General features: G+C 34.7%; 1 protein-coding gene across 1 annotated transcript in view; it reads left to right on the top strand.

Moving 5' to 3' along the window:
- The first annotated feature begins 2,671 nt into the window (after nt 1-2,671).
- Nucleotides 2,672-22,642, top strand: part of LOC117334415 (tetratricopeptide repeat protein 37-like) — a 46,351-nt gene continuing 26,380 nt past the window's right edge. Inside the window, 22 exon segments of the mRNA XM_033894022.1 lie at nt 2,672-2,703; nt 3,148-3,270; nt 4,235-4,470; nt 5,159-5,231; nt 5,328-5,453; nt 6,215-6,313; nt 6,429-6,448; nt 6,450-6,540; nt 6,750-6,885; nt 7,402-7,503; nt 7,930-8,072; nt 8,277-8,354; nt 8,640-8,725; nt 9,142-9,274; nt 9,913-10,092; nt 10,470-10,522; nt 11,292-11,399; nt 11,734-11,818; nt 12,066-12,097; nt 12,844-12,944; nt 13,185-13,287; nt 14,811-15,002. Coding sequence (XP_033749913.1) covers nt 3,181-3,270; nt 4,235-4,470; nt 5,159-5,231; nt 5,328-5,453; nt 6,215-6,313; nt 6,429-6,448; nt 6,450-6,540; nt 6,750-6,885; nt 7,402-7,503; nt 7,930-8,072; nt 8,277-8,354; nt 8,640-8,725; nt 9,142-9,274; nt 9,913-10,092; nt 10,470-10,522; nt 11,292-11,399; nt 11,734-11,818; nt 12,066-12,097; nt 12,844-12,944; nt 13,185-13,287; nt 14,811-15,002 — 2,267 coding nt within the window. The 5' untranslated portion in view covers nt 2,672-2,703; nt 3,148-3,180.

Below are 22,642 nucleotides of genomic sequence, written 5' to 3'. Positions count from 1 at the left end.
AAACAAGATTGCGTTGCACTGAACTGGTTAATATATGCGTTTAAGCTGAATTAATTATCAATACATTTAGTTTCATGAGAATAAAATGAATCTGAAGATTTTAAAATCTAGGTAAGCGATTCGAGTCTGTTCCACTAGAAATCCCCTGTTAGAGCTACCGGAATCTGACCCATTTCCAAAGAATGCTGCTGTTTTTTTGTTTTCTGTTTTTATAATTTATTCTTTTTTTTTAATTCTCTAAATGAGTTAAGCAAAGGGATTCGGAACACGTTATGTCAACTAATTGAAGACCTCTCCTCAACAAATACATATTAACAATGTGACAGCGTCACTACAGCCGTGTTACACATGGTATTGACAAACAATAGAAATACTTCAGGAGGATTAGAGAACGGAAGTACAAGGAAGACAAATAGGACCGAATAATTTCCTGTTTTATATCATAATGTCATCTAATCAAAGGGGTATGCGGACACAATCCAGCTCAACCAAAGCCACACATCTTTATCGCCAGTGAGACGAGATACAAACTACTATACAACTTTATCCGACTGGCTTGAAACACATTGCCAGTTTCAAGAGGGGTGATATACAAGCTGCTGAAAATCACCATCCAACCTCCCTTACTAACCCTAGAACATTTAGATTCTGTAAAAGATATACGTTTCAGATCTAAATCGAAAGTGACAAGTATTGGCCATCACCAATGATCTAACAAAACCTCGGGATTTCTGAAATGCAACATGTCATCTTTCACCAGGAAACTACACAACTAACATATACCACCTTTTCTTCTTTAGTATTTTCGTTCTACATTTTTCCAATAAAGTTACACTTTTGTTTCAACAGTTTAAGACAGTATACAAGACCATAACCACATGATACCACATTTGAAATAGGAAGTACGTGAAATAGAAGTCGCCTATATAAATAGTTAAACCATAGAGGTATTATATATCATAATGTAAATTATAACTAGCAACATTGATATCAACTGACTCGACTAGATGGGTATTGTTATGTGACAACAGTAGTGTTTTTTTTTTTACATTAAAGAAACGATTTAGAATCTTATTATTATATTATTTGAGATAACTCAAAACATTGATTATAAATTATCCAACAAATTCGAACTCTTTTAATATGAAATACCATATGTAGATTTGCTGATGAACTGTCACGTATCTCTGTTGAGTAGGTGGTCGGTGTGATTATGCAAAGGGACTGTATGACCTGTTTCCCACAGAATCCGTGCATGGCAACTCATCAGTAAATCAGCATCAATGGATTTAATAAATTTCTATAACTCTCAAACTAATTTAGAGTTCATTCCCTTTACTTGTGAGAGTGGACACCACTGCAGAATAACTGATGTAAATATTAATTTTGATTGTAATAATTTGGAAAGAATAGCCTGCTGTCCAATCCTTTTGACATACAAAAATACATGTATGTAACGTCCGCTCTCCATAAACACGGGACGTGAAAGTTCGTTTTGGGATGGTTGTGGTGCGATAAACATAATTCGACGCAGGATATAAAGTTTACTTATATTTATTAATCCAAATGAAAATCCCGAAGGTACAATATAATCCAATGAAGTTTCATCCATCTTCCACACTATCGCCGGCGCATTCACACTTAACAGTTCACACACATTAAAAAAATCTAAGTCTACATATTTACATCCTAAATATGTACATCCAAACGGCACTAAGTCCGTTTAGACTGAAAACTATTGGAGAACTGCGTATGCAAAACGCGCAAGTCTTTTTATATCCCCCCAAGGGTTGACCAATCCTGACCTTTACTCCGAAATATGGGCGTCTCTAAAACCCTATAACGTCATTTCTAATTAAAGCCCTAGGCACTGACCACTGGTCCCACGGACCGTGTGCAACATGTCCATGACTGACTTTCATGTGCTACCGTTATTTGACATAGACAACAAATGAAGGCCGTTAATCTTAAACAGGTTAATTAACAACTAATCTAAGGGAAGCAACTCGCATAGATATGGCTGACTATAGCGTATAGCTTTAACTACTCTAGCTAGGTAATTTTGAACACATCACATATAAAACTTGTCTATTTCCTAGTTCACTACACATATTGAAAGTCAATAAAATTTTGTTGACATTGAAAAGAGTTTATCATGTCAGGTACATTAGTTTCTAAATTTCTAGATAACAAATACTGTCCCTGAAAGCAAGGGTCTTCTATATGGGAAAATGATATCATTTTGAATTTTAAAAACGAACAAATATCCATAAACTTGCAATATTTTAAACTAGTCATTGTGTTGTATACCGAAATGATTGGCTGGAAAATTAAGGTAATTCTTTCTTTCTTTCTTTCTTCATTTATTGAATTACATTATATATTTCTTTTAAATCAATAAAAAAATAAAAATAAAAGCCTTACTGAAATAAGTACGTGTTGTAATTTGATTATGATGTCTATTGCAACATATTGGTGTATTATTTTGTGAAAGACAATATTCTTAAATTTTTTTTTTTTTTTTTTTTAAGTATTAGAAATTAAACAACTCACAATGAAGTTAAAATTTAATGCGAACAGGATATAGAATATAATGACATAACGGTATCTGCATGTGCGAAGGTAAACCGAAAGTAGAAAACGTAACCGGAAACTGAATAGAGTAGTCGCCCTTAGAAAAATATGGCTGCCCCCAACAAATAAGTACGTCGACAACATTATTACCAATATATCTCCTTGTATGCTATTTTAGAGCTTGTCGCGACCAATATGTCATCAACATGGATACTTTAACGATTTTAAACAAAAAGAAATGTCCAAAACTAACCATTATTTTCATGTAACTTCATCATAATGTGCATTTTAGATTTTGCACACTCCAGATTTCTTTAATTTGTTTGTTTCATTTTATGTGTTTGTTCTTTTGTTGCAAAAATATGGTATTTCGTAAATCTAAGCTATGCAGATTATTCTGCTATCAATTTAGATAGTATATACAATGTGACTTTCGTTGATTCTAATTGCCCTTATTCCATACCTAAATAACTAATCCATGTGTTGATTCTACTGCACTTTTGGCTCCAAAATGAATGTGACAAACACAAGAAAGAAAGACGTCTAGCTATTGTATGGTATAATCTATTTTAGGTCCTATATACACGGTGACTGCAAATATTCATAATGGATTCGAAAGAAGTGAAAGCGACATTGAAAAATGCGAGAGAGGCCATCCGAAATAAAGAGTACAAGGAAGCATTGAAACATTGCAAGGTATGATGTACACGTTTGTGGACACTTTTGCTTAAAAAAAACAACAAAAAAACTGCATCTTATACTTCTGTTTTAATAAAAAGGGAAATACAATCCAACACTACCACATTAATGTATACATAGCAGGTCTGATTACATTACTTTTTCTGTGGCCGATAATTATATAATTGGCCCCATTCCTGATTGAACTAGGTTCATGAAATTCCCAACATTTGCAATTTACTCCTGATTACTTCCTTTCCTGTTGTGGCAGTGTTGCTTTTATTATATTTCATTGTATTATTAGATGAATCTTTGCACAGCGTATGTACAATGTATGTTGTTATTTATATATACCTGTCCTTGTACTCGTCCAACCAGTTTGTCTTGTCCATATGTGTGTCTTGACTATTTGTTACCTGTGTTATGTGATGTCCTTGTCATGTGATTGCATGTTTGTACGTATACCTGTACATACCTCGCATTGTCACTGATACACTGGACAGCAAACAATACAGATCTAATACATTGTCATTATGAAGTAAATGATGGATTAAAAAAATGAATTGTTGAAAAAACTATAGTATGTAGACAGAAAAAATAACATGTTCGACTGTTGCTGTATGTGTCTAGAGACTCCTGTCACAGTGATAGATATCTTCTCCTGTTGTGTTCCGATGAATAAAGGATGGAACCAAAAATTGCATCTTTGTGATGTTTTATGTACATGTAGCACTGTTTCCGGCTACACAGTTACCAATTTTCTTCCCAAAATGAAGCAAAAGGACCCTATCCCAAATCATTAAAAAGGCCATGGATTACATTTTTCTATTTACTACCTGACACATAAACACCTATGATTCAACTCTTTAATGTTAATAAATTCTGATGAATATGTATATTTAGCATAGATGCATTTATAACCAATTAACCAATGTTAAAATAATTTAACAGTTATTTTATTGGGACTTTATTTCCTATACAGTCTGTTTTAGCCTGGGACAAGAACAACTACAATGCTTTGGTTTTTGTGGGTGTTGCTGCCGAGGGATTGGACCAGGTTGATCAGGCGGTGAAGGCATATAAAAGGGCTATAGAATCTGCCCCTGGTCAGGCCCTAGCCTGGCAGGGATTGGCAGGTCTCTATGAGAAAAGACCATCACCAGAACATGAGACTGACTTGATCAGTGTTTATCAGAAGTTGCAGGAAATACACGGCAGGTGAGGAGTTTTTAACTTTCTGAGAATTTCAAAGAAATAATGTACAACCATAGAACTACCAATACACGATTAACAACTTTCTTTAGAATACCCAAGAAATATTGTACATCTATAGAGCTTCTGCAAAATCTCTATCTGGGGTAATATTAGATAATCATATGTCTCGAGTCTGATAAAGGGTTTCCATTGTGTTCCAGAATAAAATTTAGTCTTACCTAAAATGTAAGTCTACCCAGTAGATCACTAATACATGTACATGATGTATCATATTACAGTATCAATAAACCAAAGTTGGCTGTTCATTTTTGTAATTGTAAAGATTGGATGCTGTCTTTAGTTTATAGGCTTTAAGTTGATTTTGTTTCTATAGATTTGTTGAAAAATTTCTCCTGGATAATGATTGTTTGAGCAGACCTTATCTTTTCAGTGATTATTTCTATATAATCAGCTGTATATAAAGGTATTTCTTTACATCAGATTTAACATTAGATATAATTAGATTGGATATTGTTATCACTTACTGGTATTGTACACATAATATGCTTTCTAGCTACAGTAATTAGTTAGTTTCTAAGTAAAAAACATTTCATATGAATCAAGTTTGATGTATTAATTTTCCAGGTTCATTATCGTCTGTGAAAACTGTGAATATTCATATTCTAATAAGTATTTTTTTCATGCTTTCTAGTGAAGAGGAGAAGAAACGAGATATTCTGGTGAAACTTGCTAAGCTGTACATCAGACTGGGGGAGCTAGAACGGGTGAGTAATCCATTGAACATGATGTGTTTCAGGGTTCTTTTAAGTACCCCAGTAATCTTAGAAATGTATTATTTCAAATTTTGATCTTTTTTATAGGGATTACAGATATATGAGGAGGTAATTGAAGGGGAAAAAGATTCAGCCAGAAGAAAACACCTTCAAACTGACTTGGTGGATATTCTTATGGCAGAGAGAAGTTTGACAACTCAACATGAACACATGGTAAGAATAATTTGGTCAAAATCCTTTTAAGAGCCAAAATTCTATATACACTGTATCCTTGATGGTGGGAATGCTTGGGCTACTATAGCTAGAATGTGTCACATGGAAAGCCTTGTCTTGATGCAGTAACATGAGAAATCCCACACACCCACATTAATTTGACACAAGGGTAACCAGTCTTTGCAAGCATTTCTTTTTCTTATTTTAACTCACCTCCGTCAATGATAACGATTATGTGAGTGTTTTGGATTCGAATGTCAAGGAGACAGCAAGTTCTAATTTCATAACTTGGGTTTGTCAAGGTCAGAGGGCAGCACTATAACAATATACAAGTAACTCTCCTTCCTTTCTCAGATCCAAGGCTAAATACAAGGTACAAAAGAAACAAAGGATCTCATCAGTGCGTATTGTCAAGTAGAGGTCACAAAAGTAAATGATTAGTTCTAATTGGATTCCTACATTGACCGCAGTGTGTGTTTTATTATATGATCAGACACATACAGTATACACAGGTATATTCCATTCTCCACCCCCAAATCCCATTGGTGCACCTGTTGATATATAGGTTGTTTTTGTTTCCACACCTTCGCCCAAAAAATCTTTTAAATGATGTTTTGTAGCATATGTTAAAATGTTGATTATTGAGGTTTGATACAAGAAAAAATTATTGAAAATTTGGCAAGCTTTCAATTGATGCTAATTTGTTGAAAGGCAAGCTTTCAGTTAGTGCTGATTTATTTATGTTTTGCTATTCTTGAAAGGTGATGGAGCTGGTTGCCATGCTAACACGAGAGGAGACAACAGTGACCTTCACACAACCAGAACTCTTGGTCACTCGGTACCTGGACCTTCTTATCAAGGTAAGTCAATGAAAAAATCAAACAAATTACAGTCCATTTAGTTGATGTTTGAATATGGGAAGACAGGTTTTATAATATTATAGAATGTCATGAGTTTCCCTTGTTTTTTATCCAGCACTGTAAGGTAAATGGCCTGCCTGATCAATGTGGTCGCCTACAGTCTATGTTCCCAGCACTTTCTTATCCGTTGGAAATCCTCATCATACACCACATGGAAACAAACACAGGTACCATCTGTCTTTCTTTTTGTAAATAATCATATATTTCCTGCAACACATTTTCAAAATATTCCAAATTGGAATGAAAATATTAATTTGATACTTGATCAGAATGCAAAGTAATTGTAAACTGTAAAGTTTTGTTGATTGAGAAATCTTGACCCATACACATATTCCTGATTTCCTCAGAACTAAGTGTTTGTATAATACTTGTGTAGATATACAACTTCCTGGAGACTACTGTCAACAAGTTGAAGGACCTTGAGCCAGAGAGCCCTTATCTTGTTGCTGCCCAGGGCTACATATTGTTGCATCAGAAAAACTACGTGCAGGCTCGACCATTGCTTGCTTCAGGTAGGACTGAAATTTTGAGCTTACAATTTTCTGGAGTTTAGGATCAGGAAGGAGAGAATGGAGAGTTAATGAAGATGGTAATGATTACCAGCAGTCACATCAATGATCAGACTTTATTTCTTACTTTTCTTTCACACATAAGAATTCGCAAATGGTATAATAAAGTGAATTTGTTGTTTAGAGGTCAAGGTAATTATAGGTTTCGTTGCCATTTGAACCACACTGAGGCTGCTGATTGGTCTAAATTTAGATATTGTTCGATTTCAATGAAAATTATTACCGTTTTGCCAATCAGAATCTTCATTTAATTTTGTACATGTAGATAATCATATAAATATGTCTTTTTACATATCATTTGCCTGGTAAAGACATAGTCCGAAGAATTGCCATTAAATCAATGAGAGTGCTTAAGACTTGTTGTCGAGTATTCCATTTTCCTTAGTATATATATACATGTAGAAAGTCCTGTTATTAGTTGAAATGTGGTAGTACAGTATATATTGTGTATTTTTGTAGCTGCCGAGGTCCTGAAGAGAGTCGTTGTTGTACATTACTGCCTAGCCAAGACTTTGTTATCACTACACATTAATAAACAGGCTCAGAAAGTTTGTACTACCTGTAAGTATACTGCCACATCACGAATAAACAAAATTACCATCAAAGATTAATTTGATGAGTTCCCTATATTACTGGTGTGCAATCCTTAATTTCAACCCATCCAATAGGGCTTGCTCTACCTGTATAATAGTACACCCTAATGCTTGAATTACTGAGGATACCTAACATTGAGGATACATGTAAAAGATCCAAACCAAGACTATCACACATTAATAACAATTAAGGATGATGGACACATGTGTTACCTCATTAGTATTGTACATGTGATAGTTAAAGTTTGTTAAGGGTTCAATGTGCCGTCTCTCTGTATACATGTACCTGTAGTACATAAAACACTAGTGGATTAATTGTTGTTCAGGTAGTTTAAAAGTACTTGTTGTTATGTTGTTGATATTCTGTAAACTGATATGAGCTGTGATTTTTCAGGTTTTAGTCTGATACTCAAGAAGGACCGGGTTGTAATATCAGGTGGTGACCTGGACTCACGATTGTCTGGGCTACGTTGTCACATAGACTACAGGATAGGAACACCGACTGCTCTGGACAGGGCCATCCAAACACTTTCTCAGGTAAAGTCTCCATGACAGTCTTTCATAGATGGCACACTGGCCTCTCCGAATGACAAATAGATACCTGAAATAGTGAATTACAACCAAAATATTTCTTTGGTAGAAAATATATAATTCAGGGTGGCAGTGACCTTTATATTTTTGTAGCATTCTTACAGATGTATCCATATTTGTTATGATGATTATTTTGACTTGTTAAAACAGGGAGGAAATCTGTCCAGTGAGCTGAAGGTTTTACTAGGGTTTATTTATCTGAAGGCCAGCAGAGTTGAAGAAGCCCAGGTGGGTAACTTGTTTTGTTATTTTGCCTGATCAATATTGATTTTAAAAAATGAGTTATTAGATTTTAATTATTTTATGGTCACATAAAGTTTACATTTTCGGATTTTAGTTATCAATGAAGAAATCTGTATACTTTATACAGAAAATTCTGTGTGCCTAATATATTACCAGGAAAGCTAGAAAAGTGAGCCTGTGCTATGCAAAATGACAGGATTAATTTGAGCTATTAATAGAAAACATGATTTATTGTATAGTTAAACATTGATAAGAGTTTGATTTTGATAGAAATTGGTGGTTGGGACCAAGGACACCGCCACTCTAGATGGATGGATACATTTCGTCAGGGGAGACTACTCTGGGGCTATCCTCAGGTATGAGTATTTATTATTGACAATAATATACATAAGTAATCATTAGTTTTGAAGTGAGGTTTATGCTTAATCCAAATAACACAGTTTCAAGAAAAATCATTTACTCAATTTAGTTTTATGATAAATTCTGTATTGCGCATTGACACAAGTTTAATTTATGAGAAATGGAGCATAAACTCTCAAATTGATTTCCCTCAAATGGTGACTCTTTGTACTACCAAAAAGGTCATGTGACATTATTTTGATGTCATTTATTTATGATGTCACAACTATATAGTGTTGACCCAATACATGTGTCTACAGTATGTGTGCTATTTATGATATGGCTGCATCACATGAGAGAACATGCAAGTTATGAGGATACATGTAGCTTCATACAAAAAAATGTGGTCATCATAGTGGAAATATATCCTTAGGTTAACACTGGCCGTGGAATCTGCTCCAGACATAAGTGAAAACCACCTCATGCTGGGTAAAGCATTTTGGGAAATGTGGAAAAAGGAGAAATCCAAGGAGTTGGGAGAGAAGAGCTACATGTCATTTCTAAAGGTAGGTCAAGGTCAAGGAAAATTCAAGGTCAAGGTGGTATGAAGAAATGTTAATTGATTTAATGAAAGTAATGCACTCCCTCCACATGTTTAGCACAGAGAATTAGTTAAACATGCATGTATTAAGAAATGACTTTCTCCGTTTGGAAAATTCAGTCATGAATTAAAAAAGAAATTGTTGTAAGGTAAAGGCAGACTTTAATATAGATTTAAACCTTGTAGTATTTTGGAGAAATTGTCTAAAGTTGGAAAAAGCTTACTGACTTATCTCTTACATACCAATAAAATATGTTTAAACTAACATTTGTCCAGCAGGATATTTGTGTTATAAAAAATTCAGTTGAAATTTTAGCAGATCAATATACCAATGAAGCTTATTTTTATAAAATATTTTGTATAAAGAAATAGTTTATGCCCATTCACTATGATTGTGCTAATCTGTTGAAATTTAAAGGTGTCCTTAATTATCAAATATCTTACATTGTGTGCTTATAATTTAAGAACAAAACGAGAAAATCATATGTTGAAATATAGTAATAGGGGGGAGGGGGACTTTGAAAATATCAGTCTTTATAAATGAATGTTACCGTCCCTGTTGTACATTGTAGATGATATTATCTATGTACCTGTCTGTTACAGGCTGCCAAGCTGGACCCGTACAACAGTGAGGTATTCTTGTATCTGGGTCACTTTTCCTTGGATGTCCAGCAAGACAAGGTCAAGGCCACAAAGTGTTATCAGAAGGCATTTGACCTTGACATTGACAATGATGATGCTGGTGCAGCCCTCTGTGATCTTTTGTCCAGTGCAGGTCAGGAGGTCAGTTACCATAGAAGTGATAAGCTGTCTTTAACTGTAAGGATTTAAACATTGTGAAGCTTTGGGACACCTAGATATGTGAATGCCCTTTAGTAATCATGGCATCTAAAGATGTGCCTAATAATTAATGTACCTGCATGGGGACATACTTGGATATAAACATATTCAGACAAGAACACAGAGCAGCTTTATCTGACTTGTTACAGTATAGCTTTTAAAGTTCAGAATTTCAAAAACATGCATTCTCTAGGGAGAATATAGAAATTACATGACACAGAAACTGTGCAACACAATTACTCACTAAAAGCAGGAAGTCAAATAAGAAGTTTTAAGTAACATTAAAAATGATTTACTGTTGATCTTATCATTACTAACAGGAAGATGCCCATAAAATCATCGTCTCTGTCACATCTAAAGCTAGCGCAGGAAGGTAAGTACTGATGGTGTCCATAGTATATAATCACATTGTCAACTAGGTTAGGGATTATGTTTGTGTGGGAATTATGGGTTATTGTTGTTTGTGCTTACTATCCTTAATCGTTCTGAAGTAAAGACATTGTATTAATTATTCAATGGAATGAGTTATCAATGTACAAATTCTGTCTGATAACCTAAAGCAGCTATAAAACAGATTATACATTTATTTATAAATAATGATAATTCTCATTTAATCATTTATCAAATATTTGAACTTTATAATCATACATATTGTACTTTCAAAGTTTACTTCAGTTACTAGGTGCTATAGATATATGAAATGTGAATTTTAATGTTAAAATAATATCTGACCAAGATTTAAAGTGAAAGTATAGAACTATGCAGATATTGTGCCGTGATTTTGATGAGATATGATACAAATATAACAATGTCTGTATCAATTAATAGGTAACTAATGTGATAGCTTTCATTCATTTGTTATATAATTTTTCTATCATGTTATTTCAATGTTTTTCATCTCTTTTTACACTGAGTACATGTAGTAGGTCTAGTGATCAGTTTTTGTATCTTGATTTTAAACCTTCTAACACCATCCAAGTACTTACTTATATTCCAAAGATTATCTCATGCAAATATCATGGTAACATATCCATAACTAGAATTCTAGTCTGTTTTCCTCCATTTATATTTGTTAACTAAGTTTGAACATCATTTTGTAAAACTATGGTTAGGTTGAGAATTACTTTATTTGTCATTGGCAGTGCCAAGTGGGCGTGGCTTCGGTTGGGGCTGTACCAAGTCAAGTATGACAGTCCTTCTGTGGCCATCACCAGCTTCCAGTCAGCACTGAGGGCTGACCCTAAAGACAAGTATGTACAGTGTTGGTGCCTTATTATTCTGTTACATATTAACACCAGACATTTATTAAAGAAAGACTTCTGTTGCATATTAGCACCAGACATTTATTAAAGAAAGACTTCTGTTACATATTAGCACCAGACATTTATTAAAGACTTGTGGATTGACTGATTAAGTAAATATTATGATGTTGAACCAATTGTGGTTGACATCTAACACTAAAAGAAATGGCAAGTACCCATGGGATAAAACTGTAGTGGCGTGAATGTTACAGGTATGCTTTTATTTGTTTTTATACATAACAAGTTTACATATATGATTATTAGTATATAATGTATGTTACAGCCATGTTTGGGAGTGTCTGGCTGAAGCCTACCTACACAGAGGCAGTCTAACGGCAGCTCTCAAGGCCTTCACCAAGGCTTCAGAGGTAACACAAGAATGAGTGTGTCTCAGAGTACCAAGGTCAAGGTTACAGTTACTATTTATAAAAATATCTCAGACTAGTAACTTCCTAAATGGATTTTGATCAAACAGGACGTATTGGACATGTGTGAGTCTGAATACTTTGAAAAATATTTAATGTTGGCACACGATGGAATTTTATTGTTTACAATTTTACCTTCTTCTTTAAATGATACATATTTTTTCAAATTTATTTTCTTTGTGTATTTCAGCTGGCTCCCAACTCCCTGTACTGTCTGTATCAGTGAGTAATTAGTATATATATCTCGGTTTGTCAACATTATAAATTATTCATGAGAACTACTAACCTTAATTTCCTGTGGTTGCCCGTTGACTAATGGCTATACAATTTAAAATATTTAAAACATGTATTCTGCATCCTATCTGATGAAGTGTGCTATCTGACAAAATTGTTTCTAAGAAACATGAAACTGTGGGCTCTACAATACTTGTCAGTTCCAAGTTAACTTTTTTTGTTTCCCTGGTGTACTATCAGGTACAGACATTGCTGTCTATGTTAGAAATATGAAAGGAACATTTACCTGTTCATGGACATATCAGGTAAAAATAACTCACATTTCACGTGTCAAGGCGATACAGGTCAACCATGACAGCTAAATGGATTCCCCTGATAGTGAGAAGTTGTAATCTTACATTATGTACCTAGCTGATAACCCACAGGCAATGTATGTACTATGTATAAAACTATTATTTCGGCTTTTGCTGTCAATCCAATTGAGCTGGAAATACAACGAAATTGCAGAACCTTTTGTATATTCTTGATAGTGAAATTAAATTCTTGGAGATAAAATATTAAATTTAATATAATATAATTTAATAGTAAATATTACTACACAGAGCTTTGATGCAGCCAAAGAAATAAGTTTTGACTTTGTGTGGAACTCTCCACAAATCCACTTAATTATGCAGTCCCAGGGTTTTATACTTTGATAAGGATGTCTTTGTATTGCCATTTCTTCGTTTATCCAGAATCGCTGCTATAAAGCAGATGCTATGCATGTACACGGAGGCCATTGTGGAGTACAAGGTTATCCTGGAACGCTCACCAAACTACGTACCAGCTTTGAAGGGTAATTATACATACAGATACACTAGATTTAGTTTAATTTTGTTTAGTTGTTTCAAAGTCCTTGTTTCCTATTGTTAATGACCTGCTATACACAACTTCATTTCAAGTATAAAAAAATCTGTTCTCACTTAAATAAAGAAAAACTACATATTAGTATACAATTCTATTACTTTCTTCATAATTTTCATGAAAAAGTGTTGAAAAATCCTCAAGATTACCACAATGATTTGTTGGTACCCAGGTGTTGGAGAGACTTATCTATTACTGGCTAGGAATCACCTGTCCCAGAGTTTCCATGGGCGTGCCCGAGAAAATTGTGAGGATGCTCTGCTTTTCCTCACCAGGTAAGTAAACGAGGAAGTACATTGTAGATAAAAGTATCTACATGTGTTAAACAGACTAAGAATCATAGAAAGTAAACTAAGGTTAAAAATCATTGAAACGGAAGCCACTATTTTTTTTTTTTATGTTCAATATTTGTTTTGATCAAAAGCATGAAAGTACATAATTGGTGTCTTCATGCAGTAGGAGATTCATTCAACATACACTTTTTCATTCATATTGTCATATTCATACATTGTAAATCTGATTTTTTATATATTTTTCGTATATGTCCCCGATAAAGAAAATACAAAAGATTTCATCACAGGGAGTTCCAGATTTTCCTCACCACTTACAACTCAATTGTCTTGATAATTATTTGTCTTAGTCCATTTCCTGTTTCTTGAATTGTTGTATTAAATAAGTAAATATTGGAAATTTTGTTAATAACTGCAGTTATATTGGTTATGTAACAGTTATAGCTTATTGATATATACCTACTTGTCGATTTATTGTACATGTATGTTTGTTTATTTAAATAGCCCCCATCATTAGTCAATCGTCTAAAATGTATACCATTTGTTCTCATTCTGGTACATCTGTAGTGTAAGGGGAGATAATTTACACTTTACATGCTTAAATTATTTAATATATTAAATATAGTGTATTTTCCTAGAATATTTATCATCCTAGTCGAATTCTTATCTTTTCTGTTGATACTTTTAAAACAACAGAATGCTATCCAATGAAAGGTTCTTAAACATTATTATAGTAGAGGACAGCGTCAGTCATTTATTTTTATACAATATTTCTAATTTTGGAAGGCACTAATTTTGCCTATTTTCATAGCATTGTTAGAAGAATCAAGTTGCTAATATATAATAATCTCATTCTGTTTTGCTGTAGATGGAGATCAATATTTTAATGTTCTGGCAGTATTTTTCCTTAAAAACCATTCTATTTTAGCAGTCCCCATATCATTCGAACTTTTGAACTTATGTCTTGTTTATTATTTATTTTTATTGCGTAATGTGTTTGATTTTTTAACTATACACATAAGCTATATTTTGTACTATGCATGGCTTAAATGACTATTGCGCGGTCACGTGTGAACTATTGAACACCTAGCTGTGAGGTTTCGGAATTTCGTCCTTTCCTTTCAAGCGTCTAAGTCACTCAGATGTCAACACTGTTGACGACGGTCAAGGTGACTTCTAGACCTAAAGGAAAGTCGAAATGTCAGTGATTATAACTGTGTTTTAGTGATTATGTATCAAAACCGGTATATCATGGGTGTCTGTGCAGTAGTCCAGAATATTACACAGACACCCATGATATATTTGTATAAGATCATACTGCCGACGACCTGGCAGTGATATCGTAAACATTACTAGTGTGAGAAAGCTGAAATTCCATATCATACTGAGATTTCTGTAGCAATTTTCATCTTGATAAAGGAATAGCTCCATCATTTTCCTTCATAATTGTTTTTTTTATTAGATTTTAATTTGGTTCTTTAGTAAAATACCAGTTATTTGTTGTAAAGGGCAGCGAACCACCGTGCGGACATGTCCTGTCTGTGGAAGTTGATGGGCGATGCCTGTACACTGGTCCATAGTCTGGCACCGGAGACCTTCAGGTTCACTGTGGACAATAAACTGGTGTCCAGGGCAGGGGAAACCTGTCCCCCAGGGACATCTAGAATAAATCTTCTACAGACCCTGGAACTTGGGGCTAGGTAGGTACATACAGAGGTATGAGTAAATGGTAAATCTTAGATCAGTTCAAATTGTTTGGGCTATTTTGATGATGATGATGGGCAATTCTAAAGATGGTTGGCTATTCAAATCATCCTACATATATATATTTTTGAAACTTGATGTGTTGTTTCCACTTGGTCCCTAGTTGTACATGTGCCATTCAATTTCGAGGCTGATCAGGAAAACAAAATGGCTGACAGACAGCCATCTTCAAGCTAGGTTTTGATAGTTGAAGTTTTGTTGTTGCCTTCATTTCAGGTGACCTATTTTAATCGCCTTTGTCCATCGTCATGTGTCATTCATCCTGCATCATTTGTCTGTAAAAAATTTTCATTTTCAACTTCTTCTCCAAAATTCAATGAAATTTGACAGGAAGCTTCCATGGCCAAAGGTCAACCAAAATTGTGAATTATATAGTCCTAACCATTCCAACTCCTAGATATGGTAGAATCAAATACTCTTCACCAATAGAAAGGTCTTAATGTCCTTTACCAAAATTGTGAATCTCATGACACTGTGGTCTCACATTGCCCCCTTGGGAGGGGGTAAAGTTTACGATAGTTTTTATAGGGAAATCCCATTTTTGAGCATTTTTTTCCCAATTGCCATTGGAAATAATACAAACTTGGTTAGAATTATCAGTATGGGATGCCTGTTGTACACTACATATATTTTGGCACTGACTGACCCAATGGTCAAATTAAGTGAAATTTCAAGAAACTTCTTCTCAGGACTTAAATAAGGTAGAATCAAATACCGTACTTTTGGATATTATAGATGTGGTTATATTTTGGTTTATTTGGCGCCTGGGGTGAATGAGCCAAAATTAAACACACCAAAATTTCCTGAAAAAAAATCGTCAGAACAATATTTGGATTACAGCAACCGCCCTTCCATTCATTTACTAAATACCCATAACCAGCTTCCACGATATGTGTTGATGTGTGTTGGAATATTGTTTTTTTTATAAAAACGCGTCAATAAAGGTATGTTTTCATCTAAATGTGTCATAAATTTCATTCACGTTGTTTTCATATTGATTGTTGTATTAGCTGTGTTCAAGGATAAGTCGCGTCTCAATCGATCCATTAACTTGTGTAACTTACATGTACAAAGCGAAGACTACATGTTTTCCTGTGCAACCAGGTGAGACGAAATACAAAAGGCTTATACTTTTATGTTCTCAGGAAAACCTATTCAAACAAAGGCTATATCTTAGGTAGGTGATTGAATCCTGTCGCTTAACCACAGAGGTTTAAATCCCTGTGTACACGTGTCAACGCAACATGGCTTCTAAATATGTAGACTTTCGTAGCATAATGAACAAACATATCAAATACATTACTACAGGTAAGTGCCAAAATTTAACACACATGATGGAAAACGCCAACATTTGACGCACCAATATTTAACCACCTAATTTTGAGCAAAAAGCGCCAAATTTTGGCAACGCCAAAATATCCCAAAGTACAGTACTCATCATAGATGGGAGGTTCTAAAGGTGTTTTACCAGAATTGTGAATTTCATGACCCTGTGGTCTCACATTTTCCCCTTGGGAGGAAGTATACTTTACTATAGTCTATAATGACAATTTATATCACTGTTATCTCTTTCCTTTTTAGGTCATTTGACCCGAAAGGTCAGGATGACCTATAGTCATCATGCTTCGTCCGTCGTCGTGCATTTCACATTTCACATTTCAAACTTCTCAAATTCCAATAGTTGGATTGAGCTGAAACTTGCCTGAAATGATCTTGAGATGGTCCTGACCAAGTGTCGGTCAGAAATCCAAGATGGCCACCATGGCAGCCATCTTATAAAACACATTTTAAACTTCTTCTCCAGTTCCACTGGTGCCATTGAGCTGGAAATTGGTGAGGATGTTAAGGAAGGAGAGCCAACAAAGTGTTTTTATTTATCGGCCTCGTAAAAACTTTGACATGGCAGCCATAGTGGCCATTTTGTAACATGATTGCGCAATCATGGCTTTCCTGAACAACACCTATTTCAAACTTCTTCTCAAATTGCACAAATGTGATTCAGCTCTAACTTACCAGGAATGATCCTGAGATTGTTGTGATCAAGTGTTGTTATTTTTCAGGTTGGTCTAAATTCCAAGATGGCCACCATGGCAAACATTGCCACTATACTCGCTACAGAAAATGCATACTTCAAAAGTATAGGGGTCTTTAATTTAGAGTCAGATGACCTTTAAGGCCCTTGGGCATCTTATTGTATGATGTATCTTCAAATGGATCAAGAAATAATCATATTATTAAAAGAGTTTGTGTAACCTTCCTTCAAAAATATACAGTCAAACCTTGATGATTCGAACTTCGTTGATTTGAATTTCTCACTGTATCAAACTTTTTGCTTGGTCCCGAATTTCCTCTAAACGCTACTAACAAACCTATGTATGATTCAAATTTTTACAAATCAAAGTTTTCGATGTATCAAACTTTTTTCATGGCCCGTTAGCTATGATATTATAAGTAATTAACATCTCTTGATTCGAACAAAAAAATTACCTGTAATGACCACTGAACAGGTGTTTGTTGTGACCCCCGCGGCAAGATTTCACACCTCTCCCACAAATGCCCTGACTGACAATAGGGATATCGATAGCGTGTGTTGTCACTCCCGATCATGGGTTAATTAATCATCAGGCCCAATTGATAGATAAATGGTGTATTTAGAAGCCATGGCATTTAATCACTCCGGTATAACATGCCAGTAGTAGTCTTTGATGATCTCCGCCGCCATTGAAATCAGCGGTTGGTGAGTAAATTTTACAGAACAGTAAAACAAGCAGATCAATTTTAAACCCAAACAATTAGCAATGTCTTCACTCATATTCAAAATGTCACGTTTGAAACTTATACATAAATATCTATGTAAATCAGTTATTTGTCATTCAATCATGCATTCTCCAACTGATCGGCATTCCGTATTTTATATGCACATAAAGTATAAACACGTCTGTCTTCAGCAGAAAAACGTTAACGTAAGTTTGCATTGTAGCCTACTCCTTTTCCTTTATCTGTTAGACGTGATATAAGTGTTTTGTAACCGATACATGTAAATTGTTTGTTTAATTAATAAAATGCTTAGGTATAATAACATTTTATAGACAACAAAAACTGAATATGGATGACTTACATTTATTGGTATTCTTTGGAAGGTTATGTATTAATAACATTTATGATATACATTCCCAGATCTTATATTCATCTTTCATACATGTATACTTCATATACCCCAAGACAGCCTGAACTACTACTTAAACAAATCTCTAACTTATAACAAAATATATTAAAAATTAAATGTTTCTATTGAGAATATGAAAAAGCTAATGACCTTACAGTTGTCTATAAACAAAAACTAATAAATTCTTTATTTATATTTATTCAAAAAAATTGTTAAAAATTTCATTACAAATTATACATTTATTTGGTTTCAACTATCTTAAGTTTATTTTCATTATAATAATTTCTGTGGTTGCTTGTCCTGGTTAGGAAACATGAACCTTGTACAAAATGTACTGACCTATTTGTTGACATTTAGAACAACAGGGGGTTTCTGTGGTTTCTTGCCTTGGGGAAGAAACATGGACCTTGTACTGAGCTAAAAACAAAATTCAGAATGCATTCAACTGATCTACATGAGACTGCAGACATTCCTATTTTCTACACTTTTGTTGGGGCTCCACATATATTTTGAATATACACAGATTGCTCTTACTGTGTTGTTATTTTCTCAGTATATTTTTCACAGCTGATGGCGTGGTCCTCCTCCTGTCACACTTCAGTAGTTTTACACTGTCATACACTTTTGTACTGTAGTAATAGTTTAACATTGTCATACACTTTTGTACCTTAGTAATAGTTTAACATTGTCATACACTTTTGTACTGTTGTAGTAGTTTAACACTGTCATACACTTTTGTACTGTAGTAATAGTTTTACATTATCATACACTTTTGTACCTTAGTAATAGTTTAACATTGTCATACACTTTTGTACTGTTGTAGTAGTTTAACATTGTCATACACTTTTGTACTGTAGTAATAGTTTTAGATTATCATACACTTTTGTACTGTAGTAATAGTTTTACATTATCATACACTTTTGTACTGTAGTAGTTTTATACTCTTTCCTACTAAGGCTGCAAATGATGCCCACAGGATATCCTTATTGTCTACACCTACAGCCCATGTACTGAGTTTGTCTGTGTGTATGATCCTGAGGAACTCACCACCTCCACGGAGGAGTAGGACCCTGTGGCTGTTATGGTCCCCTATGATGAGGTTCCCCACACTATCATAAACCACACCCCAGGGGTTAAATGTTCCCCCTCCTGTTTGTGGTGTTTGTTTACATGTACTGGGGATGCTACCTCTGTATACAAACTGTTCATCAAACTTAGTATTCATGACAACAACATGTCTATTTCCATCACCACCATCACGTTCATTACTGAAATCAATCACTGCGACATTGTGAGTGACAGGACATTCTGTGATCCTGTGTGGCGTACACACTATTGGTTTCCCAGTCCCTGCAGCCATTGTAGTGAGCACCATTTGACCTTTTGTGGTAAACTTGGCGATGTGTTTGGTCATCCCTACGATAACATGGTTACTGGCTGTAACACATAAACATCTTGGTTTCTCATTGGTTCTGAATCTTTGGGTTAGTTTTACTGATACCACCTCACTCTCCACTTCCTCCTTGGATCTCAATTTGTTTGTTAGCTGTGCTAGTACGCGGCGTGTCAATCGCTCTGTTTCAACCTTAATGATGTTGTTTTTTTCATCACAGATCCACAGTCTGTGTGTTGTGGGTGATAGACTGATGTCTTTGATATCAGCTGTGTGTGTGACTGTCTGTATTTCTGTACCCTTCCTGTCCAGGAGAGTTAATTTTCTACGACAATCACTGGTCCACGCCTGGTCATCAATGGTGGGGCATATAGAACCAATATAATTTAATGTCTGCCACTCTTCAACCAAGTTGGTCTCTGGCAGTAGATTGTTCCCTGCTTTCTGTCCTTTATCTCCTGACTGATTTTGTTGTGTAGAGGAGTTTCCCAGATCTTCTGATGTTGACTGATCTAGGTCAGCAGATGTATGACCTTGACCTGAGGTGATAACTGTCCCTAAGGCTTGTTCTAGGTGACTTTGATAATTTCCGTTTGGGGTGAAGCTGACCGTACCCAAGATAGGTTTTACAGGGAGACTGGTTGGAGAATGGATCTCACAAGATGTATCGTAAATTTGTAAGTGAGAACCACGCTGAAGTGCTTTCTTGCATTCCTGTAATTGTTGTTCGATTCCCTTGTCGTATAGCTCCAGGTCCTGTTTGTATTTCTCTAAGAGCTTGGTATTGTCCTCTTTCATTTTTTGATAAAGAGAGAGCGTCTCTGCTGTGAGCATGTCAAGGTCTTGTTTTAATTTGCTTGTTTGCATAATCAACTGATGTGATAGTTCCTCAAATGTACTGTCATTGTTTATAAGGAGTGTCTGAGAAGAGGTGATGTATTTCCTGATTTGTACCAGGTCATTTTGTTCTGTTCTGTCGATAAACTTTTTAATGTCTTGTTTCTTCTGAGGAGTGATTTCACGGAGCTCACAAATTGTATGGCTATTGTGAACAGATGAAACGCATTTATGACAAACCAGTTCTTGACATTTTTTGCAATACAATTCCAGTTGCTCCTTCCTGTGATGAACACAGGTTGTCTGACCTTTCATACGGATAGGTATTTTTGGTGTTGCCATTTTGATGAAAATTGATGACTTTCTGAAAATGTCTGTTTTGTTGTTATAGCAACACTTTGTTGATATCAAAGCAATTGAATCAGCTTTCTGTCTCCAGCATCAGAACGTTGATTTACATTGTCTGCATTTCTTCAGCTTTGGAATTTATAACAACATTAATTAAATTCCTTCTTGTCGTGTCTTGTCTTTCCTCTCTAGCTGGCATATATCCACACAGTTTTTTTATCCAGAATTTTAACTCACTAAGTCTGTTTTAAATCATTACAAACAATGGTCATATCTGGGTATTCTCTATATATTGGCAGTATATATTGGATGCTCAGAGGTGCATAGGCATCAACAGGAACCCAGATACATTGTCTATTATTGTCAGAAAATTTACAGGAAATTACTAATAATTCCGGAAATGTTCCTTTCAATGTGAAGTGTGGATAAATCATGTGATGAGTTGAAAGTGTGGAGGAAATAATATTTCCTGTTAATACAAAAATGTGCAGGAAATTTGACAATTGTAATAGCAGTAATGATATTCCAGGAAAATGGGTGATGTACACATGTGTATTGGGTAAACATTTTGATGTCTCTTCCACAAGACATACCACTCGAACTATATATATTCCATCTTAAATTCTGTAAACATACATCAGGTACATTTATAGGGAAATGAGCAGCCAACTTTACCTCCAAAGAAGAATCGCGCCATTATCCTCTTGAATCATATATTTAACAAAAACGTACCTACTGAGATCTATCAATCATGCGAACAATCTTTTTAATTTCCGCTAACTTTAATTATAATTACTAATAAATGATAATGACACCGTTGGTATAATCTAAATACAATCATCATCTGTTAGCTTATAAATGAAATAAAACAAGATGCAACTTATTAAAAACTAGCTTTATTTTAACACAAGTATTCCATGTTAAACTGCAGATGTATCTTGATGCATTTATTTATAGAGCAATAAATTCTTACTACGTTGTACGTTTCATGTACAATTACACAAAAACATAAACATAAAACCTGGTTACCAACTTTTATTGTACCTGAGAGTATCTTAATATTTTTTTCTAATTTCAATCATAGAGTGCTTTTCACAAAATGTAATATTGTGTGAAAGACAGACCTTGAAAGCCCCAGGAACAGGTTAAGGATTATTTCAACAGAACTGTGCAAAACCTGCAATTTATTGGAGGATTGCAGTTCATTGGAGGATTGCAGTTCATTGGAGGATGAATTACATTTCTTTTTCACTGTTCCTTTAATCAGTCTCATACATAAAAGTAAAAGTATCAGAGATCTAATATTTACCTTTACTGACCTTTGTAACAGGTAATTAGACATACCTGTACTGTCGGTAGGTAACACCTGCAGTGTATTGGGTAGTAAAATATACACCTGTACTGTGGGAAAGAAGACATACCTGTACTGTCGGTAGGTAACACCTGCAGTGTATTGGGTACTTAGAGTCCCCTTTGTCTCAAGTTGTGCCCTTTCAATTTTGAGGCTGATAAGGAAAACGGAATAGCCGGCATGCAGCTATATTGATTTTGACAGTTATTACTGATCACAATTTCTAATGATTTCATATGTACCTGTAGGTTCCCCTAGGTACCAGGTCAAAGTGCATGATGTTTACTTATCAGCCATTCTTTTTTCCCTGAATTTTTATGCAGACTCAAAATTGAAAGGACGCAACAAGGGACCTACACATTTTAGTTTTATAAATACATGTACTTCTCAAGAGTACTGCAAGGGAATGCATTTGTAAGAGGTGACCAAATTTGGGATGTTACAGTATCTTTCCTCCTCTTTCTAAACAGCTTTATTCCCA

This window comes from Pecten maximus, chromosome 9, assembly GCF_902652985.1.
Source record: "Pecten maximus chromosome 9, xPecMax1.1, whole genome shotgun sequence".
In the NCBI taxonomy this organism is placed as follows: Eukaryota; Metazoa; Mollusca; class Bivalvia; order Pectinida; family Pectinidae; genus Pecten; species Pecten maximus.
This window is presented reverse-complemented; position numbering and strand designations above follow the sequence as displayed.